General features: G+C 42.9%; 1 protein-coding gene across 2 annotated transcripts; it reads left to right on the forward strand.

Annotated features, from left to right (window-relative positions):
- The first annotated feature begins 16,042 nt into the window (after positions 1 to 16,042).
- On the forward strand, positions 16,043 to 22,200 carry nufip2 (nuclear FMR1 interacting protein 2). 2 transcript variants are annotated; one of them, XM_038973624.1, is made up of 4 exons: positions 16,043 to 16,277; positions 17,490 to 19,157; positions 19,308 to 19,340; positions 19,457 to 22,200. In XM_038973624.1, exons 1-4 carry the CDS (start codon positions 16,145 to 16,147, stop codon positions 19,519 to 19,521), a joined length of 1,899 nt encoding a protein of 632 aa, XP_038829552.1. In that variant the 5' UTR covers positions 16,043 to 16,144; the 3' UTR covers positions 19,522 to 22,200. The 2 variants fall into 2 exon arrangements, with proteins under 2 accessions (XP_038829552.1, XP_038829553.1); XM_038973625.1 differs by having other exon boundaries at positions 16,239 to 16,345.
- Positions 22,201 to 23,093: the final 893 nt, after the last annotated feature.

The following is a 23,093-nucleotide window of genomic DNA, read 5'->3' on the forward strand; positions in this document are numbered from 1 at the left end:
TGTCTGGGGAGTAGGTTTACTATAGTCTCTCTCTTTGTGTCTGGGGAGTAGGTTTACTATAGTCTCTCTCTCTCTGTGTCTGGGGAGTAGGTTTACTATTGTCTCTCTCTCTCTGTGTCTGGGGAGTAGGCGTACTATAGTCTCTCTCTCTGTGTCTGGGGAGTAGGTGTTTACTATTGTCTCTCTCTCTCTGTGTCTGGGGAGTAGGTTTACTATAGTCTCTCTCTCTCTGTCTGTCTGGGGAGTAGGTTTACTATAGTCTCTCTCTCTCTGTGTCTGGGGAGTAGGTTTACTATAGTCTCTCTCTCTCTCTGTGTGTCTGGGGAGTAGGTTTACTATGGTCTCTCTCTTCTCTCTGTGGAGTAGGTTTACTATAGTATCTCTCTCTCTATATGTGTCTGGGGAGTAGGCTTACTATAGTCTCTCTCTCTCTCTCTGTGTCTGGGGAGTAGGTTTACTATAGTACCTCTCTCTCTGTGTCTCGGGTGTAGGTTTACTATAGTCTCTATCTTCTCTCTGTGTGTCTAGGGAGTAGGTTTACTATAGTCTCTCTCTCTCTGTGTATGGGGAGTAGGTGTTTACTATTGTCTCTCTCTCTCTGTGTCTGGGGAGTAGGTTTACTATAGTCTCTCTCTCTCTGTGTATGGGGAGTAGGTGTTTACTATTGTCTCTCTCTCTCTGTGTCTGGGGAGTAGGTTTACTATAGTCTCTCTCTCTCTGTGTATGGGGAGTAGGTGTTTACTATTGTCTCTCTCTCTCTGTGTCTGGGGAGTAGGTTTACTATAGTCTCTCTCTCTCTGTGTATGGGGAGTAGGTGTTTACTATTGTCTCTCTCTCTCTCTCTGTGTCTGGGGAGTAGGTGTTTACTATTGTCTCCCTCTCTGTGTCTGGGGAGTAGGCTTACTATAGTCTCCCTCTCTCTGTGTCTGGGGAGTAGGTTTACTATAGTCTCCCTCTCTCTGTGTCTGGGGAGTAGGTTTACTATAGTCTCTCTCTCTGTGTGTCTGGGGAGTAGGTTTACTATAGTCTCTCTCTCTCTCTCTCTCTCTCTGTGTGTCTGGGGAGTAGGTTTACTATGGTCTGTCTCTCTTTTTCTCTGTGTCTGGGGAGTAGGTTTACTATAGTGTTTACTATAGTCTCTCTCTCTGTGGAGTAGGTTTACTATAGTATCTCTCTCTCTATATGTGTCTGGGGAGTAGGCTTACTATAGTCTCTCTCTCTCTCTCTCTCTCTCTCTCTCTCTCTGTGTCTGGGGAGTAGGTTTACTATAGTCTCTCTCTCTCTCTCTCTCTCTGTGTCTCGGGTGTAGGTTTACTATAGTCTCTCTCTTCTCTCTGTGTGTCTGGGGAGTAGGTTTACTATAGTCTCTCTCTCTGTGTCTGGGGAGTAGGTTTACTATAGCCTCTCTCTCGGTGTCTGGGGAGTAGGTTTACTATAGTCTCTTTCTCTCTCTGTGTCTGGGGAGTAGGTTTACTATTGTCTCTTTCTCTCTCTGTGTCTGGGGAGTAGGTGTTTACTATTGTCTCTCTCTCTCTGTGTCTGGGGAGTAGGTTTACTATAGTCTCTCTCTCTCTCTATGTCTGGGAAGTAGGTTTACTATAGTCTCTCTCTCTCTCTCTGTCTGGGGAGTAGGTTTACTATAGTCTCTCTCTCTCTCGGTCTGGGGAGAATGTTTACTATAGTCTCTCTCTCTCTGTGTCTCGGGTGTAGGTTTACTATAGTCTCTCTCTTCTCTCTGTGTGTCTGGGGAGTAGGTTTACTATAGTCTCTCTCTCTCTGTGTCTGGGGAGTAGGTTTACTATAGTCTCTCTCTCTCTCTCTCTCTGTGTGTCTGGGGAGTAGGTATACTATGGTCTGTCTCTCTTTTTCTCTGTGTCTGGGGAGTAGGTTTACTATAGTCTCTCTCTCTCTGTCTGGGGAGTAGGTTTACTATAGTCTCTCTCTCTCTCTGTGTGTGTCTGGGGAGTAGGTTTACTATGGTCTGTCTCTCTTTTTCTCTGTGTCTGGGGAGTAGGTTTACTATAGTGTTTACTATAGTCTCTCTCTCTCTGTGGAGTAGGTTTACTATAGTATCTCTCTCTCTGTGTCTGGGGAGAAGGTTTAGTATAGTACCTCTCTCTCTCTCTCTCTCTGTGTCTGGGGAGTAGGTTTACTATAGTCTCTCTCTGTGTGTCTGGGGAGTAGGTTTACTATAGTCTCTCTCTGTGTGTCTGGGGAGTAGGTTTACTATAGTCTCTCTCTCTCTCTCTGTGTCTGGGGAGAAGGTTTAGTATAGTACCTCTCTCTCTGTGTCTGGGGAGTAGGTTTACTATAGTCTCTCTCTCTGTGTCTGGGGAGTAGGTTTACTATAGTCTCTCTCTCTGTGTCTGGGGAGTAGGTTTACTATAGTCTCTCTCTCTGTGTCTGGGGAGTAGGTTTACTATAGTGTTTACTATAGTCTCTCTCTCTCTGTGGAGTAGGTTTACTATAGTATCTCTCTCTCTATATGTGTCTGGGGAGTAGGCTTACTATAGTCTCTCTCTCTCTCTCTGTGTCTGGGGAGAAGGTTTACTATAGTCTCTCTCTCTCTGTGTTTGGGGAGTAGGTTTATTATAGTCTCTCTCTGTGTCTGGGGAGTAGGTTTACTATTGTCTCTCTCTCTCTCTGTGTCTGGGGAGTAGGTTTACTATAGTGTCCCTCTGTGTCTGGGGAGTAGGTTTACTATAGTCTCTCTCTCTGTGTCTGGGGAGTAGGTTTACTATAGTCTCTCTCTCTCTCTCTGTGTGTCTGGGGAGTAGGTTTACTATAGTCTCTCTCTCTCTGTGTCTGGGGAGTAGGCTTACTATAGTCTCTCTCTCTCTCTGTCTGGGGAGTAGGCTTACTATAGTCTCTCTCTCTCTCTGTCTGGGGAGTAGGCTTACTATAGTCTCTCTCTGTCTGGGGAGAAGGTTTACTATAGTCTCTCTCTCTCTGTGTCTGGGGAGTAGGTTTACTATAGTGTTTACTATAGTCTCTCTCTCTCTGTGGAGTAGGTTTACTATAGTATCTCTCTCTCTATATGTGTCTGGGGAGTAGGCTTCCTATAGTCTCTCTCTCTCTCTCTGTGTCTGGGGAGTAGGTTTACTATAGTACCTCTCTCTCTGTGTCTCAGGTGTAGGTTTACTATAGTCTCTCTCTCTCTCCCTCTCTCTCTCTCTCTGTGTCTCGGGTGTAGGTTTACTATAGTCTCTCTCTCTTCTCTCTGTGTGTCTGGGGAGTAGGTTTACTATAGTCTCTCTCTCTCTCTGTGTCTGGGGAGTAGGTTTCATATAGTCTCTCTCTCTCTCTGTGTCTGGGGAGTAGGTTTACTATAGTCTCTCTCTCTGTGTCTGGGGAGTAGGTTTCCTATAGTCTCTCTCTCTCTCTGTGTCTGGGGAGTAGGTTTCCTATTGTCTCTCTCTCTCTCTCTGTGGAGGAGGTTTACTATAGTCTCTCTCTCTCTCTCTCTGTGTCTGGGGAGTAGGCGTACTATAGTCTCTCTCTCTCTCTGTGTCTGGGGAGTAGGTTTCCTATAGTCTCTCTCTCTCTCTCTCTGTGTCTGGGGAGTAGGTTTACTATAGTCTCTCTCTCTCTCTCTGTGGAGGAGGTTTACTATAGTCTCTCTCTCTCTCTGTGTGTCTGGGGAGTAGGTTTACTATAGTCTCTCTCTCTCTCTCTCTCTCTCTGTGTCTGGGGAGTAGGTTTACTATAGTCTCTCTCTCTCTCTCTGTGTCTGGGGAGTAGGTTTACTATAGTCTCTCTCTGTGTGTCTGGGGAGTAGGTTTACTATAGTCTCTCTCTGTGTGTCTGGGAAGTAGGCTTACTATAGTCTCTCTCTCTGTGTGTCTGGGGGGTAGGCTTACTATAGTCTCTCTCTCTGTGTCTGGGGACAAGGCTTACTATAGTCTCTCTCTGTGTCTGGGGAGTAGGCTTACTATAGTCTCTCTCTCTCTGTCTGGGGAGTAGGTTTACTATAGTCTCTCTCTCTCTGTGTCTGGGGAGTAGGCTTACTATAGTCTCTCTCTCTCTGTGTCTGGGGAGTAGGCTTACTATAGTCTCTCTCTCTCTGTGTCTGGGGAATTAGGTGTTTACTATAGTCTCTCTCTCTCTGTGTCTGGGGAGTAGGCTTACTATAGTCTCTCTCTCTGTGTCTGGGGAGTAGGCTTACTATAGTCTCTCTCTCTCTCTCTCTCTCTGTGTCTGGGGAGTAGGTTTACTATAGTCTCTCTCTCTGTGTCTGGGGAGTAGGTTTACTATAGTCTCTCTCTCTCTGTGTGTCTGGGGAGAAGGTTTACTATGGTCTGTCTCTCTTTTTCTCTGTGTCTGGGGAGTAGGTTATCTATAGTCTCTCTTTTTCTCTGTGTCTGGGGAGTAGGTTTACTATAGTCTCTCTCTCTCTGTGTCTGGGGAGTAGGTTTACTATAGTCTCTCTCTCTCTGTGTATGGGGAGTAGGTTTACTATAGTCTTTCTCTCTGTGTGTCTGGGGAGTAGGTTTACTATAGTCTCTCTCTCTGTGTGTCTGGGGAGTAGGTTTACTATAGTCTCTCTCTCTCTCTGTGTCTGGGGAGTAGGCTTACTATAGTCCCTCTCTGTATCTGGGGAGTAGGCTTGCTATAGTCTCTCTGTGTCTGGGGAGTAGTCTCTCTCTGTGTCTGGGGAGTAGTCTCTCTCTCTCGGGTGGGTGTAGACTTACTATAGGCTCCCTCTCAAGACTGGATAATCCCTCTGACAGAAAAATACCCTACAAGGTTGTTCCACCCAGATTATTCATTAACTTCATTTTATGGACACCGGGAAAATAATCTAAAAACCGAGAACATAGCAACCCGGAGAGTTAGCAATTATAGATTTAGGTTTGTTTACGTGGCTAGAGTGTCAATAGGCCTATTGCAAATGAAGCTCAGTCGTTCAGTATGTCTCACCTCAATACAGGGCCTCTATGTCTGGCTGGGCCCAATTAAGATATAGAATTCTTTGATTTTCTAAACCTGAACTCACATGAGAAAAGTATTACATAATTATTGAAAATCAGTCTCCAGCTATATTTTTACTGTGGGGATGTCCTCTGTCCTCTACAGCAGAGCTGAATGACCCAGCTATGAGGACTCTAATGGGGAGCAACCACCCAATTAGTTTTCAACATGGACAGACAGTGCTGCAGGAGGCACAGGAGCGGAGGGGTTGGGGTTCACAGCACAGGAATGCTGGGGGGAATGTGCCTGGGATTTTTTGTAATTGGAGCAGAAAACAGATGGTCAGCAGCACTCATATCATGATAAAAATGAAATATTGGAAAGGATGGCAAAAGGAGACACAAATATGTCTCATTGTTGACCACTCCAATAAATCAATAAATCAACTTTGTTATATTAATGCTGTCTTTCGGCATTAGGTAATGCTGCTCTCATTTAGACTTACCACACACAGCTGTGCCAAAAAGTTACAATTGTGAAAATTGATATACTGTACTTTCTAAAAAAAGGACCTGTACAGATGCCGTATCTTAATTTGATCACTCAGTTGTTGCTAAGAATTTCTGTGCCGAAATTCAAATGAGCCTCTTGATTTACATAAATTCTCTCACTCGCTCAAATGCGAAAGCACCAGACAGACTAAATGTCCCACTACTGTAGGTCCTACTACTGCGACATTCAAATGTACAAAAATGTATCTGAAATGCCGCAATACACATCAACAACCATCGTTTTATATACAGTTGAAGTCGTAAGTTTACATACACTTAGGTTGGAGTCATTAAAACTCGTTTTTCAACCACTCCACAAATTTCTTGTTTACAAACTATAGTTTTGGCAAGTCGGTTAGGACATCTACTTTGTGCATGACACAAGTCATTTTTCCAACAATTGTTTACAGACAGATTATTTCATTTATAATTCACTGTATCACAATTCCAGTGGGTTAGAAGTTTACATACACTAAGTTAACTGTGCCTTTAAACAGCTTGGAAAATTCCAGAAAATGATGTCATGGCTTTAGAAGTTTCTGATAAGCTAATTGACATAATTTGAGTCAATTGGAGGTGTACCTGTGGATGTATTTCAAGGCCTACCTTCAAACTCAGTGCCTCTTTGCTTGACATTATGGGAAAATCAAAAGAAATCAGCCAAGACCTAAAAAAAAAAAAAAATGTAGACCTCTACAAGTCTGGTTCATCCTTGGGAGCAATTTCCAAACACCTGAAGGTACCACGTTCATCTGTACAAACAATAGTACGCAAGTACAAACACCATGGGACCACGCAGCCGCCATACCGCTCAGGAAGGAGACGCGTTCTGTCTCCTAGAGATGAACGTACTGTGGTGCGAAAAGTGCAAATCAATCCCAGAACACCAGCAAAGGACCTTGTGAAGATGCTGGAGGAAACAGGTACAAAAGTATCTATATCCACAGTATAACGAGTCCTATATCGACATAACCTGAAAGGCCGCTCAGCAAGGAAGAAGCCACTGCTCCAAAACCGCCATAAAAAAGCCAGACTACGGTTTGCAACTGCACATGGGGTGTAATAGCCATCGTTGCATGAAGAAGTGGACCAAAGCGCAGCGTGGTAAGTGTTCATGATTTATTCATAAAACTGAACAACAAAAACAACGAAGAGAACGAATGAAACCGAAACAGTTCTGTCTGGTGCAGACACAAAACAGAAAACAACTACCCACAAAACACAGGTGGGAAAAGGATACCTAAGTATGGTCCTCAATCAGAGACAACGATAGACAGCTGCCTCTGATTGAGAACCACACCCGGCCAAACACACAGAAATAGAAAACATAGAACACAAAACATAGAATGCCAACCCCAACTCACGCCCTGACCAAACCAAAATAGAGACATAAAAAGGATCTCTAAGGTCAGGGCGTGACATGGGGACAAAGATTGTACTTTTTGGAGAAATGTCCTCTGGTCTGATGAAACAAAAATAGAACTGTTTGGCCATAATGACCATCGTTATGTTGGAGGAAAAAGGGGGAGGCATGCAAGCCGAAGTACACCATCCCAACCGTGAAGCACGGGGGTGTCAGCGTCATGTTGTGGGGGTGCTTTGCTGCAGGAGGGAATGGTACACTTCACAAAATAGATGACATCATGGAAGGAAAATTATGTGGATATATTGAAGCAACTTCTGAAGACATCAGTCAGGAAGTAAAGCTTGGTCGCAAATGGGTCTTCCAAATGGACAATGACCCCAAGCATACTTCCAAAGTTGTGGCAAAATGGCTTAAGGACAACAAAGTCAAGGTATTGGAGTGGCCATCACAAAGCCCTGACCTCAATCCTACAGAAGATTTGTGGGCAGAACTGAAAAAGCGTGTGCGAGCAAGGAGGCCTACAAACCTGACTCAGTTACACCAGCTCTGTCAGGAGGAATGGGCCAAAATTCACCCAACATATTGTGGGAAGCTTGTGGAAGGCTACCTGAAACGTTTGACCCAAGTTAAACAATTTCAAGGCAATGCTACCAAATACTAATTGAGTGTATGTAAAATTCTGACCCGCTGGGAATGTGATGAAAGAAATAAAAGCTGAAATAAATCATTCTCTCTACTGTTATTCTGACATTTCACATTCTTAAAATAAAGTGGTGATCCTAACTGAACTAAGACAGGGAATTTTTCCTAGGATTAAATGTCAGGAATTGTGAAATAATGAGTTTAAATGTATTTGGCTAAGGTGTATGTAAACTTCTGACTTCAACTGTAGCTTTAGTTACACAGAAAAGATATTGGTCTCCACTATGACATACAAGTGTATCTGAAATGCAGACGTAGGCTACACCCAAACTATAGCTTCCTGTAGCCTATCAAAACAAATTTCCCATTAGAAATTCTCATATTTTTATACTCCTGCAACAAAACTGGTCAAATTAAGAACCATTTACATTTACGTCATTTAGCACTTACATTGAGCGACTTACAGGAGCAATGAGGGTTAAGTGCCTTGCTCTAGGACACATTGGCATATTTTTCACCTAGTCAGCCAGGGGATTCGAATGCTCTTGTTAACCGCTAGGCTACTTGCCGATCGCAGACCGGTATATCAATAAACAAGATATGGCATTATAAAATCCTATATACTACAAAGTAAAATATGTGCATTGCTATGAAGACTTCTACCAGCATTACTTTCAGAGTTAATGGGGTGCAATGGCAGAGTTTCACCATTCCCCTGTCTTCTCTCTGTCTCTCTCTGTGGAAGGCAGGTCTATTTAAAGCAGCAGGTCATTTCCGTCCGAGTCTGTTTTTAGAAGCTCGCTTTCTTAAGAGAATTCACAGGAGAGGAAATTAGATATAAAACGCGGCCAAATTATGACAAAATCTATCACACTGGAAAATCAGAAGCTCCCCTGTCGCCCATTTCATTTATTAGACAAGTCAGTCAGTGCCACACTGAAAGTGAATTTTTATGGAAAGTGGGGAAATGGTGGATGCTCATTAAGAGCAGGCTGTATGTGGAAAATATTTGCTGAGGTGTGACTCCATATCTGTATGTGGACAAGCTTTGCTGACGTCTGACTACAGTCCATATCTTTACTGCTCAACTTTTTATCATTTAAAGGTTCTCAGAAGAGAAGGCTATCTCGGCCGCAAGCTCTGGGAGTCTGGGACATTGATCCATTCATCACTAATACATTTCAGAGCACTCTCTCCTGATGCGTGGAGTACTAGCATGAGCAGAAGCATCGGCCACTGAATGTTTTATAGTAGGATAGTATGCTATACTTTTGAGATACAAAAATTGTAAGGCCACGGTAGACTATTGGCTATCTATAGCTTGAGCTTCCTAGATAAATGTGAAGAAAAACATCCATCATTTGTGCAATGTACATAAAGTAAATATTAACATTTACAATATGAAGAGTATCATCAGCTAAGGAACTTTAAAGGGGCAGTCTTAACAATAATTTGGGGGAGTGTTAAATTCAGAGAGAATTCATTGTGTATGCATTTAAAAGGTGTGGGTGAATTCAAAGTTATTAAAACAGACACCTGTGAAAAGAAAAAGGATGGAATTTCTTGCTAAATTAAACTTCAAAAGGATTTACATATAAAATGCAGATTATGGGTGTGAATGGTTTGCATAAAATCACTAACCTCATTTGTGTCACACCTGCTCCACTCTCCCTCCCTGGTGCTCGAGGGCGCCAGGCTGTCCAGCACTTCGCACTCCTGCCACCATCATTACGCACATCTGCTTCCCTCGTCACGCGCATCAGCGATCATTTGGACTCACCTGGACTCAATCACCTGCCATCATTACCTCCCCTATATCTGTTTGTTCACCAGCTCTGCTCCCCGCTTCAGCATATTGTCGTCATGTCGTTTTGTTCCCCCTGTTCTGACGCTGTTCCATGTCCGCTCATTAAATGTTCAACTCCCTGTACCTGCTTCTCATCGCCAGCGTCGGTCCTTACAATTTGACTAACAAATCAGCGGCAGACATTATTTTATATTGAGATCAACATGTTCTCCAAAGCAGACACACAAATCAGTACATTTCCCTAGACTTATGCAAAATATTTTATTTGTGGATATAAAAATAACTAATATAACAACATTGAGCGCATTCTAAAATATCAGTCTTTAAAAAACATGATTTATACTAATTCTCATAAATGGGATTTGCAAGCTGCATAACCTACATTTATAGGCTCCCACTTAACAGTCAGTACTCAAGGACATGCTCAAACAATATAAACAAACATGCACGCTTTAATCACCACACTTTGACCTAAATCATCCTGAGAATATCTAAAAGCACAGCTGGAGGGCAGGGTCTTGTCCTGTTCAGAGCCCCTTCATCATGGAACAGTTTGCCAGTCCATGCCCCAGTTTCTGCCTCAGTCTCCATTTTTAAAATCAGGAAAATCATGTTGAGCTATGGGTAGTGTATAGGTTAATCTCCCACTTTCTTGTCACCCTATAATCCCAGATAGAACAATGAGACAGATATTTCACCAGATGTATAAATGTGAAGCATTCGCTTGGCGTTTTCACTCACGACCAATTATGGTAGTGAGAGGAATCTCAGTGGCCGGCAGAGGAAGATGGAACGAGATTGATTTTGGCCGAAATTCTGCAAAATTTTTCATCGATTAAGCATTTTATCTCAATACATTTTTCTGTTCCCAAAACTACAATATGTCATGAACAGAATGGACTAAGTTTTGTAGACTTTACCCTTTGCTTTGTTGAGACGGAGTGCAAAGGCGAATTTAGTTATTGCACACGCGCACTTCAGAGTGGGCGTTCCCTAACGGAAATATGCAAATGCCGGCTAGAACGTGACAAAAGGATCTCGCTAGCTCGTGCTTGCTTCTGCCCACCTCCTTGCTTGTTCTTCCCACTATGACTCATTTGTTTCCATTTAAAATGACAGACTGTGATCTATCTTGATTTAGTTATAAAAAATCTTTGCTATAACTCCGTTTTTGAAAGATGGCGGCAGCTTTACACTATTGCGTTGTTTCAGTATCTTTTCCCCCACCTACTGGTAGGTTAGATTTATTACATTATTCTGGGTACGTAATATCCAGACAATTCACTTACCACATTTACTCTCCTCCACTCTTCGCAATACTGAGGTCAGAAGAGGCATAGTACCTGAGGCCGTCAAACATGTGTCCTGGAAAGAAAGTAGGACTTGTGAGATTGAACCCCGGAAACTATGGTATATATGTGACCGGTGGAATGCTCCATGTATTAGCAGTAGTGACTTTAGGTGTTTAACACCTTGAAACTTTGTGGGGAGGACAGTAGCAGGGACCCGAGTTTGAGTCCCAATTCAATACATTTGTGTCAAAAGTGGGATGGATGGCGTGTCAGTGATGCCATAGTCCCATTAGATGCCTCCTGGGACAACATTTAGGGAGATCTAAAGTACCTACCGGTATCTATAGTGCCTATTTGTTCTGAATGAAGTCCTTGGGATAAGAACAACACCTAGCAAAACCCAGTGGCGGTATTAGACTTGTGCAGTTGAAGAGATTGGATTAAATACTTTAGAAAAGGCCTCCCGAGTGGCGCAGCAGTCTAAGGCACTGCATTTCAGTGCTTGAGGCATCACTACAGACCCGGGTTCGATCCCAGGCTTTACTTGGCTCATTGCGCTCTAGCGACTCCTTGTGCTGGACAGGCTGACTTCGGTCGTCAGCTGATCGGTGTTTCCTCCTCCGGTTAAGCAGATGGGTGTTATTAAGCAGATGTTGGAGGACGCATGACTCAACCTTCACCTTTCCCGAGCCCGTTGGGGAGTTGCAGCGATGAGACAAGTTTGTAATTGGGGGGTAAAACAAATACGATAAAATTAAGATAACCTCAATGGGGCTACCAATGCTGTCACAGACACCATAATGGCACAGAAACAAAGATAAGTCCTCTAACTCTATGCTTTCTAGAGGACGACGGTAAATATATGTCCTTAAATATAGGGGTTGCTGTTGAGACTACAGTAGCAGACCATTGCAAACAGTCTGGATATACAGTGCATTCGGAATGTATTTCAGAGCCCTTAAATTTTTCCACATTTTATTACGTTACGGATTTATTCTAAAAGCCTTGAGTCTTCTTGGGTATAACGCTACAAGCTTGGCACACCTGTATTTGACTTTCTCCCATTCCTCTCTGCAGATCCAAGCTCTGTCAGGTTGGATGGGGAGCGTCGCTGCACAGCTATTTTCAGGTCTCTCCAGAGATGTTCGATCGGGTTTAAGTCCGGCCTCTGGCTGGGCAACTCAAGGACATTTAAAAACTTGTCCCAAAGCCACTCCCGCGTTGTCTTGGCAGTGTGCTTAGGGTCATTGTCCTGTTGGAAGATGAGTGTCCTGGAGCAGGTTTTCATCAAGGATCTCTCTGTACTTTGCTCCGTTCATCTTTCCCTCGATCCTGACTAGTCTCCCAGTCCCTGCCGCTGAAAAACATCCCCACAGCATGATGCTGCCACCACCATGCTTCACCGTAGGGATGGTATTGGCCAGGTGATGAGCGGTGCCTGGTTTTCTTCAGACGTGATGCTTGGCATTCAGGCCAAAGAGTTCAATCTTGGTTTCATCAGTCCAGAGAATCTTGTTTCACGGTCTGAGAGTCCTTTAGGTGCCTTTTGGCAAACTCCAAGCAGGCTGTCATGTGCCTTTTACTGGGGTGGCTTCAGTCTGGCCACTCTACCATAAAGGCCTGATTGGTGGAGTGCTGCAGTGATGGTTTTCCTTCTGGAAGGTTCCCCCATCTCCACAGAGGAACTCCGAACCTGTCAGAGTGACCATTGGGTTCTTGGACCTTCAATGCTGCAGACATTTTTTTGTACCCTTCCCCAGATCTGTGCCTCGACAGAATCCTGTCTCAGACCTCTACGCACAATTCCTATCTCATGGCTTGGTTTTTGCTCTGACATGCACTGTCAACAGTGGGACCTTATATAGAAAGGTATGTGCCTTTCCAAATCATGTTCAATCAAAAGTTACCACAGGTGGGCTACAATAAAGTTGTAGAAACATCTCAAGGATGATAAATGGAAACAGGATGCACCTGAGCTCAATTTCAAGTCTCATTGCAAAGTATCTGAAAAGTTATGTAAATAAGGTATTTCTGTTTTTGTTTTTTTATGTACAGTACCAGTCAAAAGTTTGGACACACCTACTCCTTCAAGGGTTTTTCTTTCGTTTTACTATTTTCTTCACTGTAGAATAATAGTGAAGACATCAAAAATATGAAATAACACATATGAAATCATGTAGTAACCGAAAGTGTCAAGTAAATCTAAATATATTTTATATTTGAGATTCTTCAAAGTAGCCAACCTTTGCATTGATGACAAATCTGCACACTCTTGGCATTCTCTCAACCAGCTTTATTAGGTAGTCATCTGGAATGCATTTCAATTAACATGTGTGTCTTGTTAAAAATTAATTTGTAGAATTTCTTTCCTTCTTAATGCGTTTTAGGCAATCAGTTGTGTTGTGACAAGGTAGGGGTGGTATAGAAAAGATAACCCTATTTGGTAAAAGACCAAGTCCATATTATGGCAAGAACAGCTCAAATTAGCAAAGAGAAATGACAGTCCATGAAGGCCAGTCAATGAAGGCCAATCAATCCGGAAAACCATCAAGCGCCATGATGAAACTGGCTCTCATGAGGACCGCCACAGGAAAGGAAGACCCAGAGTTACCTCTGCTGCAGAGGATAAGTTCATTAGAGTTACCAGCCTCAGAAATTGCAGCCCAAATAAATGCTTGACAGAGTTCAAGTAACAGACACATCAACGGAGACTGTGTGAATCAGGCCTTCATGGTGGAATTGCTGCAAATAAATCACTACTAAAGGACACCAATCTGTCCTTTGGTCTGATGAGTCCAAATGTGAGATTTTTGGTTCCAACCGACGTGTCTTTATGAGATGCAGAGTAGGTGAATGGATGATCTCCGCAACTGTGGTTCCCACCGTGAAGCATGGAGGAGGAAGTGTGATGGTGCTTTGCTGCTGACACTGTCAATGATTTATTTAGAATTCAAGGCACACTTAACCAGCATGGCTACCACAGCATTCTGCAGTGATACGCCATCCCATCTGGTTTGAATTTAGTGGGACTATCATTTGTTTTTCAACTGGACAATGACCCAACACACCTCCAGTCTGTGTAAGGGCTATTTGACCAAGAAGGACATTGATGGAGTGCTGCATCAGATGACCTGGCCTCAACAATCAACCGACCTCAACCCAATTGAGATGGTTTAGGATGAGTTGGACCGCAGAGTGAAGGAAAAGCAGCCAAGAAGTACTGGGAACTCCTTCAAGACTGTTGGGAAAGCATTCCAGGTGAAGCTGGTTGAGAGAATGCCAAGAGTGTGCAAAGCTGTCATCAAGGCAAAGGGTGGCTACTTTGAAGAATCTATTTTGATTTGTTTAACACTTTTTGGGTTACTACATGATTCCGTATGTGTAGAAAATAGTAAAAATAAAGAAAAACCCTTGAATGAGTAGGTGTCCAAACTTTTGACTGGTGCTGTACATTTGCAAACATTTCTAAAAACCTGTTTTGCTTTGTCATTATGGGGTATTTTTATTAAATCAATTTTAGAATAAGGCTGTAAGGTAACAAAATGTGGAACAAGTGAAGGGCTCTGAAATATTTTCCAAATGCACTGTATACCTGGACAGTTTGCAATGGTCTACTACTATAGTCTCAACAGCAACCCCTATATTTGACATATATTTACTGTCGTCCTCTAGCTCCATTCACTTCACCAAAGAGGAAGAGACGAAGACTTCACCACATAATTTTCAAACCATCTTTGACTTTAATGATGGTAAAAAAAATAATATGATGTAGCTCAGGGGAAAGTTAACAGATTACCAATCAGATATATTGCAATAGCATACCAAACATCAGGAACACCTTCCTAATATTGAGTTGCTACACATTGGGGCAGGCACTTCCAGTAATGTTATGTGAATAATGATTGGTTTTTACATAGATCATTTGTTTTCTTCTATGCTTCAAACCACAACTTGCAACCTCACTTGGGCAGCTCGTGCTGCAAAGCAACAACTAGACGAAAGTCGAGTGTAATCGAAGGAGGTGCATCTAGCACACCCGACAGTCGGACACTTACAGTATATGGTTTTCCAACAGCAAGGCTAGATCAATATGGCAGTTTTGCCATTGTTTAAAAAAGTTGTTCTTTATGTTGAAATAAACGTGTTCCAAACCCCATAACACACACTCACAAACTGAAATCATAATTGTGTAGATTGTACAATCAATCAGTGAAAGAGAGCATCAAATATCACATGCATTTGTATGTATCCACCGTATAAATGAATCGCAGGAAAAAGTTGGTTCCTGTTTGTCATGTCTTTGGTCACGTTCGCGTGGGTCAAACAAAAACATCCTTATGATAAGATGAAGTTGGGAAAGAGAAACTTGCAGTCAAGGGCTTCCAAAAAATGTCAAAAGACACACCCTCTCCCCTCAGCCCTGAAATTAAGTGGACACTTCTGATGACGTCTGACAAGTTGACACTTGCAGGGCGAGGAAAGAATTAATTATTTTTAAAATGGGCCGCTCTTGCCCGGAAATGTGTCACTTGTCCGTCCCATGGTTGTGTTTTCAGTTATAATGGAACCACCGGTAGTTGTTGTGTGTGCTACAGTCAATTATGATTGCATTTCATATCTTGGCTAGAAGACAACACATCGGATATTAGCTATCCGACCATATCAGGTAAATCGAAAATTACAATGTATAAGTGTGGTGTCAGGGAAAGTTGTAAGCGCAAGCTAATATTTTCAAAGGCAAACCAAACAAAAACATAATTACTTTTACGAGACGTGTTTGAGCCGTCATGTGCATTAGTAGCACCATTGTTTTTACTTATTTACATCTTTTTACTTATACTTGTATGTTGACTTCTCCATATCAATGTTTACTTTATGTTTTTGTGGACTTTTCTTAGTGGATGTACAATCATCGCGAATTGAATTGTGGCGCAGCGGTCTAAGGCACTGCATCTCAGTGCTAGAGGCATCCCTACAGACCCTGGTTCGTTTCCAGCTGTGATTGGGAGTCCCATAGGGTGGCGCACAATTGGCCCAGCGTCGTCTGGGTTAGGCTGCCATTTTATAAATATTAATTTGTTCTTAACTGACTTGCCTACTTAAATAAAAATTGGGCGTTTCAGGCCCTGGAGTGAACATAATCGAACACTCTCAAACTCTACCAAAAACGAGGGCTGTGGGGCTTACGTTTCCCTTTCTTGGCTAATCATTTGGACCAACGACAAAGATGGCCGTGGGGATTCCCCCAAGGGCATAAGGCAAGGGTAAGTGGGGAGGGTATGTATTTTATGTGTTTAAAACGCAGCCAAAACTTCATGACATTTGATCACATGAATTTTGTAAAAACATGTAGGCGCAAGTCATATAATTGTTAAACCTAATGCAACACACTGAAAGACGGTGACCTATGATGGTGACTGACTTGAGAAAATTGAACGACTCGAACAAGCCCAATGGCATTCACGAAATGAAGTCATGGGCGTTGATTGGGCAGGCCGAATGTTTCCTCTATGCCACTGGCTAGCTAGTTAGCTTACTAGGGGAGGCAGCCTTCGTCGATTTGCATTACACTTCAATGGATGACCGGCACGATGGACGGGTGTCTGAGGGATGTTTGAAGCATGTAGACGAGAGTCGCCCCGGTCCACCGAACGCATGGGTAGAAGATGATCAACACCAGTACGAGGAAGCGCAGTCGGAGAAAACGGGTCCGAATGTCCCTCCATAATCTATTAGCAACAAACTTTTGAGCATTCACTAGCCAGCTTGCTGCTAGGTGACTAGCTAGCTATTATATCAAACATGAGCTAGCTCGTTGGCTAATTAGGGGCTTTTTATAGAACGTTGTTAGGGAGTGTCTTGTTCGTGGTTAGTTAGCTAACAGTAGCTAAAGATTGGTACGGCTAGTGAACGTTGGCTAGCCGTTAGCTAGCTAACGCGACATGATTCGCGGGACATTGACCTTGTTCACTGGCTAATAACCAGCCATCTAGTTAACTAGCTAGTCAGTTAGCAGCAGTGCCAGCCATAAATTATTTTAAGAAATGTACCAGCCAACAAGTCCGATGTAATTACGTGAAACTAACGTTAGTCAGCTGAGTGGCACTTTTGCAAACGTTATCCTTAGTTACATTCACAATCTCAACACGAACCGGCTTCACTGGAATGTTCCGCTAAACGTTTGCTAGTTAACTATGAACTGGTTACGGTACACAGCGTATACTTTTTGTCCCGGTCCGACAGAAATGGTTTATTTCTGTAATTGTAATAGTTATGGTCTGAGTGTTAACATATAAATAGTAATCGTTAGCTAGCGAAAAGCTATCGTTATTTTTGGGCCTGTTGCGCGTGTCACTAACTCGAGTATACTCTGGCATTGGCATAGCCAGCAGATTTGACCCACCTGCTTACAGCTGTACTAGGGTCCGAAAGTATTCCTCTGTATATTAAGACACCAAGGAGCCGGCACAAGATAGGGCTCAGAAAACGTACCTCAATCCGTGGATGAGAAATGCGTTTTACTTAGTTGTCCCATTATCCCAACTATTACACAGAGAAGGTTGAACAGCTGTTAGTTTTTTGCAGTCATTTAATCTTGTTGGCGTAACAGTTGGGATAATGGGACAATTCAGAGTACAAGGCGTTTTTCATCCTGAATTGGGGTACGTTTTCTGAGCCATATCTTGTGCCGACTCCTTGGTGTCTAATTATACACCGAAATGTTGTCCGACCCTAGTACAGCTGTAAGCAAGTGGGTCGGATCTGCTGGCTAGCATTGGCAATGACATGTATCTAGTCATGTGAGAGGGCAAAAAAAACAGGCGTGTATTCAGTTGGGTGAAGCTAGTTAAACAAATCTAGGCATAGTCTATGCAAGTACAGTGTGTGTGATTGTAGTTGTTTTCTTGTCATGTCATCAGGTAATGGAAAAATAAATGGAACCCCAGTGGAGCGAGAGGACACCCCTTCTGCCCCTATTCCTGTGGCTGCCCTTCATTACTCGAGCAGCAGGCAACTTGAAACTTCTAACTTGAAACCAAAACCTCCTGGGAAGCTCCTCGCCATTCACACAAAAGGCAGTAGCAATAGCCATTTTAAGAACAGTATGAACTGCAAAAATGACACGCCTTCAGAGTTGAAAACATGTGATAGCAAGAGCAAGTCCATTGCTTTACCAAATGGCGTTGTGCTCCTCAACCCTGGTCTGTATGCTAACGGCTACCCCAGCAAGCCTGGACCAGACAGTGGTGGCAGGGGTTCTGAGAGTGGATACATCACTCCCAAGAAACGCTGGGCTCAGCGGAGTGCAATGGCTGAGGAGAGTGTGACTGCTGGGCAGGAGAAGGCTGTTCTACAGGCAGTTATGGTCCCTAACAAACACGAGATGGAGCCTCACACTCCAGAGGCTGCAAAAACAGCTGCAGGCTCTCTGTCTCCCACCTCCATCAAAGGTGTCCCACCTGTGGATCAGGCTGGTGAACTACAGTGTAGGACTTCTGAGGAAAAGGCTGCAGCAGGCTCTGTTAAAAAGCTCGAAGACAGGCTGGGCAAAGCCAAGCTTACCTCCAAAAAAGAGGATTCATGGACCCTCTTTAAACCACCCCCTGTCTTTCCTGTGGACAATAGTAGTGCCAAGACAGTGCCCAAGATTAGTTATGCAAGTAAAGTGAAAGAGAATCTAAACAAAGCAGCAGTCCAAGCTACAGGTGACTCCTTACCTCCCCAATCCCAGGTGCCCACCAGACTCTCCCAAGTCCCCATGTCTGCTGTCAAAACCATCACCTCCCCTAGCTTCACCAATGGACCCCTATCTGGAGAGGGGGATAGCTGCCCTCTCCCTGCGCCCCTTTTTACCTCTACTGTTTGCACTGCCCCAATGCCTGTCTCCTCTGCCTGTAAGTGGGAAAACGAAGCATCCTTGTCCAGCAACGGTACTGATATGTCAGGCACCCCCTCCACGACTACTAGAGAACTGAGAAAGGCCAGTCTCCTTGTTCATCCCCTGGGCACTTCAAATATGCAACCGGCCCTCTTCAGCGCCTGCCAAGTGGACTCACCTGCCGCTAAGACAAATCCCAAAGCTCTGGTGGACATTTTCCAGAACCAGTGGGGACTGTCGTTCATCAACGAGCCCAGTGGAGGGCCTGGGGTGGGGCAGCCAGTAGTGGGGCAGCCAGCCCGGAAAGGCCAGATCGTGGAGATCACCTTTCAGGGAGGCGGCCCTGCAGCTTTGCCTCTACAAGTCTCTGCTACCTCCACTCTGAGACCCGATAAACCTTTCTTCCCAAAGGCATACGAGCAGGACAGACTGACTATCTCCCAAGCCCCTAGCAGTGTTGGGAAATCAGGCCCTGATGCTGGGCTGGGAGGCCAAGCCCCTGGCCCATACCCTCTGAGGGGTGAGGCTGGGAGTAGAGGTGCCATAATGTCCTCCGCTTTTAAGCACCCTGGTACTGAGCTGCCTCTTGCCTCCCCTGCTCAACCTGTGTCTGTTCTGGCCAAGGAGCCCAGCCACCCCAAGGGTTGCGACCCAGGATCTTGCTGGGGGGCGTTCGATCTAAAAGCTGCTGTTATTTATCACACTAAAGGTAGGTAACTGTTCCATTCAACGTTCATTCACAAAGTTAAATAATTGACCTGCTATGGCTGGTCCTTAGAACAGAAAGAATGGTGCATGTAATACTACTGTATTAGGAATCTCTCACACTACTAAACGTGTTGTTTTTATATCTTTACAGAAATTGAATATATTCAGAATTTACAAAAACAAGGTAAGTTAGTAATTCCTGCCGTATAATTGTAGAGAACCCGAAAAGCCTCATCTTTTATATTGGTATAGTATGTCTTGGCTAAGCAAATGTGACTTGTCATACTTCCCTCCTTCTAGATTCAAAAGGAGTTGTGTTCTATGATCAGTCCAAGGATGGGCCTGTTCAGTTAAGTCATGACTGAGCGCTACACCCTCTCCTGGCTGCTGCCTCATGAAACGGTGCCCTGGAGGAACTGCTCCCTCTCCTATCTTAGATTCACGTTGCAGGACTCCTTTGATGTGAGCAGCTTGTGCCGTAGAGGGGACACAGTACAGCAGCACCACAGACAGACCACACTGAGCCTCTTACAGGGGTGCTGTCATTCGGGAGATTACAGGATGGGGGAACAAGCTTTTTGACGGGAAACGTGTCCACAAGAGTGACTGCTACATTTCTCCCTCAATTTCCATGTTCAGAGACAGGCTTGTAGAGGACATCATGTGGTGATAATCAGTCACCACCTCTGCATTCCCGCCCCATCTTTGGAATCACAGGATACTGGAGAGAGATGGCCCCTCTCTTAGCCTGTCATGGAAGACAGGAATTCAAAATGTTCACATTTGAACTGTAAGGTATCACAGATGCCTAATTTTGTATTCAGACTGAAACAAATGGGAAAGACTTGGAACCTTTTAGAATGGTTGCCTTCTAGATGTGGGAAGATGGGGTTTTCTGCTCGAATTCTAGTTTAGATGAAACCAAATATCATGGGTAGGCTTTTGTAAGCCCATGTAAAGCAAATGTTTTAATTTTGGATTATGGAGGGGTTGGTTCCCATGTTAACTGAATTACACTAATTAGAAATCCCAGGTCATTGGGTGGATAGATGGATGGAACTTATTTGTGTTCAAGGCTCAAATCATGTATCTCCCTCCCATCGAGGCCTAGTCTGTTTGGTGTTTTGTTGTGTCTCAAGGTACGGTGTCAAGTCTTTGGGCTCTGTTCATACTGGACTCTATTTTTTTTTGGGGGGGGGGGGGGGGGGGTCCTCATGATGTGGTGATTACCAACACTGCGCAGAGGCTATACTTTTTTTCTTTTTTCATTTTCTGTTAATCAGCCAGTTTATAATTACAGTTTATGCTTTACATGCTACCTCTACTTACCATCTCAATGCTCAAATGAATGCCCCATATTTGCATACCTTTTATTTTAAGATTTTGTTTAAAAGTTCTGGGCAGTCTTTTTTTTTTTTTTTTTTCATTGGTTTTTGCACAGAATAGGCGCTTAGGCAGTGTTCACTTTTTTACTGTAGTAATGCTTTAGAATGAGAGATTCATGCAGGGCAGTATTTTAACCAGAAATATGCCAATGTTCATGTTACAAGTCTCCTATTGACATCAATGCAGGATTTAGCTCAAACTTAGGACTGACATCTCAAGTCTGTTTCACCTCCAGAGGAGAATTGTTAAATTCATAAGGAAAGGAATTCTTGGCCTCTTTGACCAGGTTAGGCTGCTCCTTTCTGAGACTGTTAGAAGATTTCTCTCTCCCGAGTACCCATACGTGAATTTAATTAGCTTACATTGACTGATCAGCACTTTAAATCTATAGAATTAAAGCATAAAATGTATTAAATAACTAAATTGAAATGTCTATTTATCCCAGCTAACTCTTTGGCTCCTAACAATCACTGCAATTTTTAAATAGGACAGCCTGTTTATGACCTAATATATAGTTATTGCCAAAAGTAGTTTGGCAATGTTGATCATTAATGTGGCCAAACTAAGCCAGGGGACATCTTTTGAACATTCTGTTTGTCAGGGTTAATGTGAAAATAAATCTTTATTTTGATAATGGCTAATTTATGGCACCTTAATTCCTTTTTTTGTCCCTTTTAATTGCAATGAACATATTGGAAAACAATCATTAATCTCTGACAGTTGCATTGAGTACTAAAATAATACTACAGTGTATTTAGAAGATATCAATGACCAATGTATTAGAACATACTGAAAAACACAGTTCAAGGACTGCTGTCTTCTGTTATGACAGATAAATAGCCTGTGTGTGTGTGTGCGCATGCATGATGTGTATCTTCACAAACATGGTCAAGGGTCAACACAAAATACCGGGTGCTTTTTATAACAACAACATTGGAATTGCATCTGCTTAGTCAAGTATGTCTCCGCCGGCAAGTTGTGCCATGTCTCGATTGTTCATGCTGTCTTGTATTAAGTTATGTTAGTTTGTTCCTCACTTTTCTTTTCCTGCTGTAGTTATGGTAAGAATTTTAACAATCTATTAAAAATTACAGCTCATTTGCTGAAAGTACCTGTATTCTTGTTATTTAAATGACTTATAGCAGCACACTCAATTAAATCTTTATAACTGTCCCTTAAATGAAATCAGTCCGAATCATTCATTTCCATATTAGTGGTTGTTTGGCAAATCTGAGGTTTGAATGGATCAAGAGACCTACACAGCCAGAAATGTATAGAATAATACTAGTGGACCTAATAGATTCTACACATGCTGCGAGCGCGCACCTACAGTTGCTAGACAAGGAGGTGGTATGTGTGTTTTGAGGCATTGCTCAACACCCCCCTTTACCAATATAATGAGTGTATCAGTGAGCAGAAAGAGGACAGACATGTCTGAAGAGAAAGATGTGTGCAGAATGTTGACTGAATATAGAGATGAGGTACTACCTCTGTAACCTGTCACTTTAATGCAAAATGTGATGCTTTATTTTCTTCTGTTTCCTCTTGCTGTCGGTGTCTCCTGGAGACTAACATGCTGGAAATTGTAGAACTTAACAGGAGATGAAAATAAGGGAAATAATGTGTTCCACATTTGTATTAATAAAACCTTGTGGAAATTATTTGTATGCAGTCAGACATTCTTTTGGTAAGGAAGTGAAATAGCAGATCAACATCAGAGATGTGACAATGACCAGACAAAAATAAGAGCAAAAATAGACCGATTTTATTATGCAATACACAGCATTACATATCTGACAATGGAAAAATATATCCACAGCATTCAAAATGCTTTTTTACTGGTCAAATAACAACATAACAAATAATAACAAAACTGTCATATCGGCTGAAAGCTTTATTCTTGTTAATCTAACTGCACTGTCTGATTTACAGTAGGTATTACAGCGAAAACATGCCATGCGATTGTTTGAGGATGGCGCCCCACATCAAAATATTTTTCCACCGGCACAGGTTTCATACATTCACATATAATGATGAAATATTCACTTTTTGAAAATCTTCCTCTGATTTGTCATTCAAAGGGTCCCAGCTATAACGTGTCATTTTGTTAGATAAATCCTTCTTTATATCCCAAAAAGTCAGTTTAGTTGGCGCGATTTGAGTAATCCACTTGTTCAACTTGCAGAGAAAGGAATCCAAAAATATACCCCTAAACTTTGTTTCAACAAGTCATAAAATGTTTCTATTTACTCCTCAGATACCCTAAAATGTAATCAAACTATAATACACTGCTCAAAAAATAAAGGGAACACTTAAACAACACAATGTAACTCCAAGTCAATCACACTTCTGTGAAATCAAACTGTCCACTTAGGAAGCAACACTGATTGACAATAAATTTCACATGCTGTTGTGCAAATGGAATAGACAAAAGGTGGAAATTATAGGCAATTAGCAAGACACCCCCAATAAAGGAGTGGTTCTGCAGGTGGTGACCACAGACCACTTCTCAGTTCCTATGCTTCCTGGCTGATGTTTTGGTCACTTTTGA

The sequence above is a fragment of the Salvelinus namaycush genome, chromosome 34, assembly GCF_016432855.1.
Source record: "Salvelinus namaycush isolate Seneca chromosome 34, SaNama_1.0, whole genome shotgun sequence".
Taxonomy (NCBI): Eukaryota; Metazoa; Chordata; class Actinopteri; order Salmoniformes; family Salmonidae; genus Salvelinus; species Salvelinus namaycush.

Bases quoted from the DNA above. Each gene is read 5' to 3' on its own strand.
- nufip2 (XM_038973624.1), top strand. From the start codon at position 16,145: ATGGATGACCGGCACGATGGACGGGTGTCTGAGGGATGTTTGAAGCAT. The intron at 19,158-19,307 runs GTAGGTAACTGT...ATATCTTTACAG, and splicing joins TGTTATTTATCACACTAAAG to AAATTGAATATATTCAGAAT. The intron at 19,341-19,456 runs GTAAGTTAGTAA...CCCTCCTTCTAG, and splicing joins TCAGAATTTACAAAAACAAG to ATTCAAAAGGAGTTGTGTTC.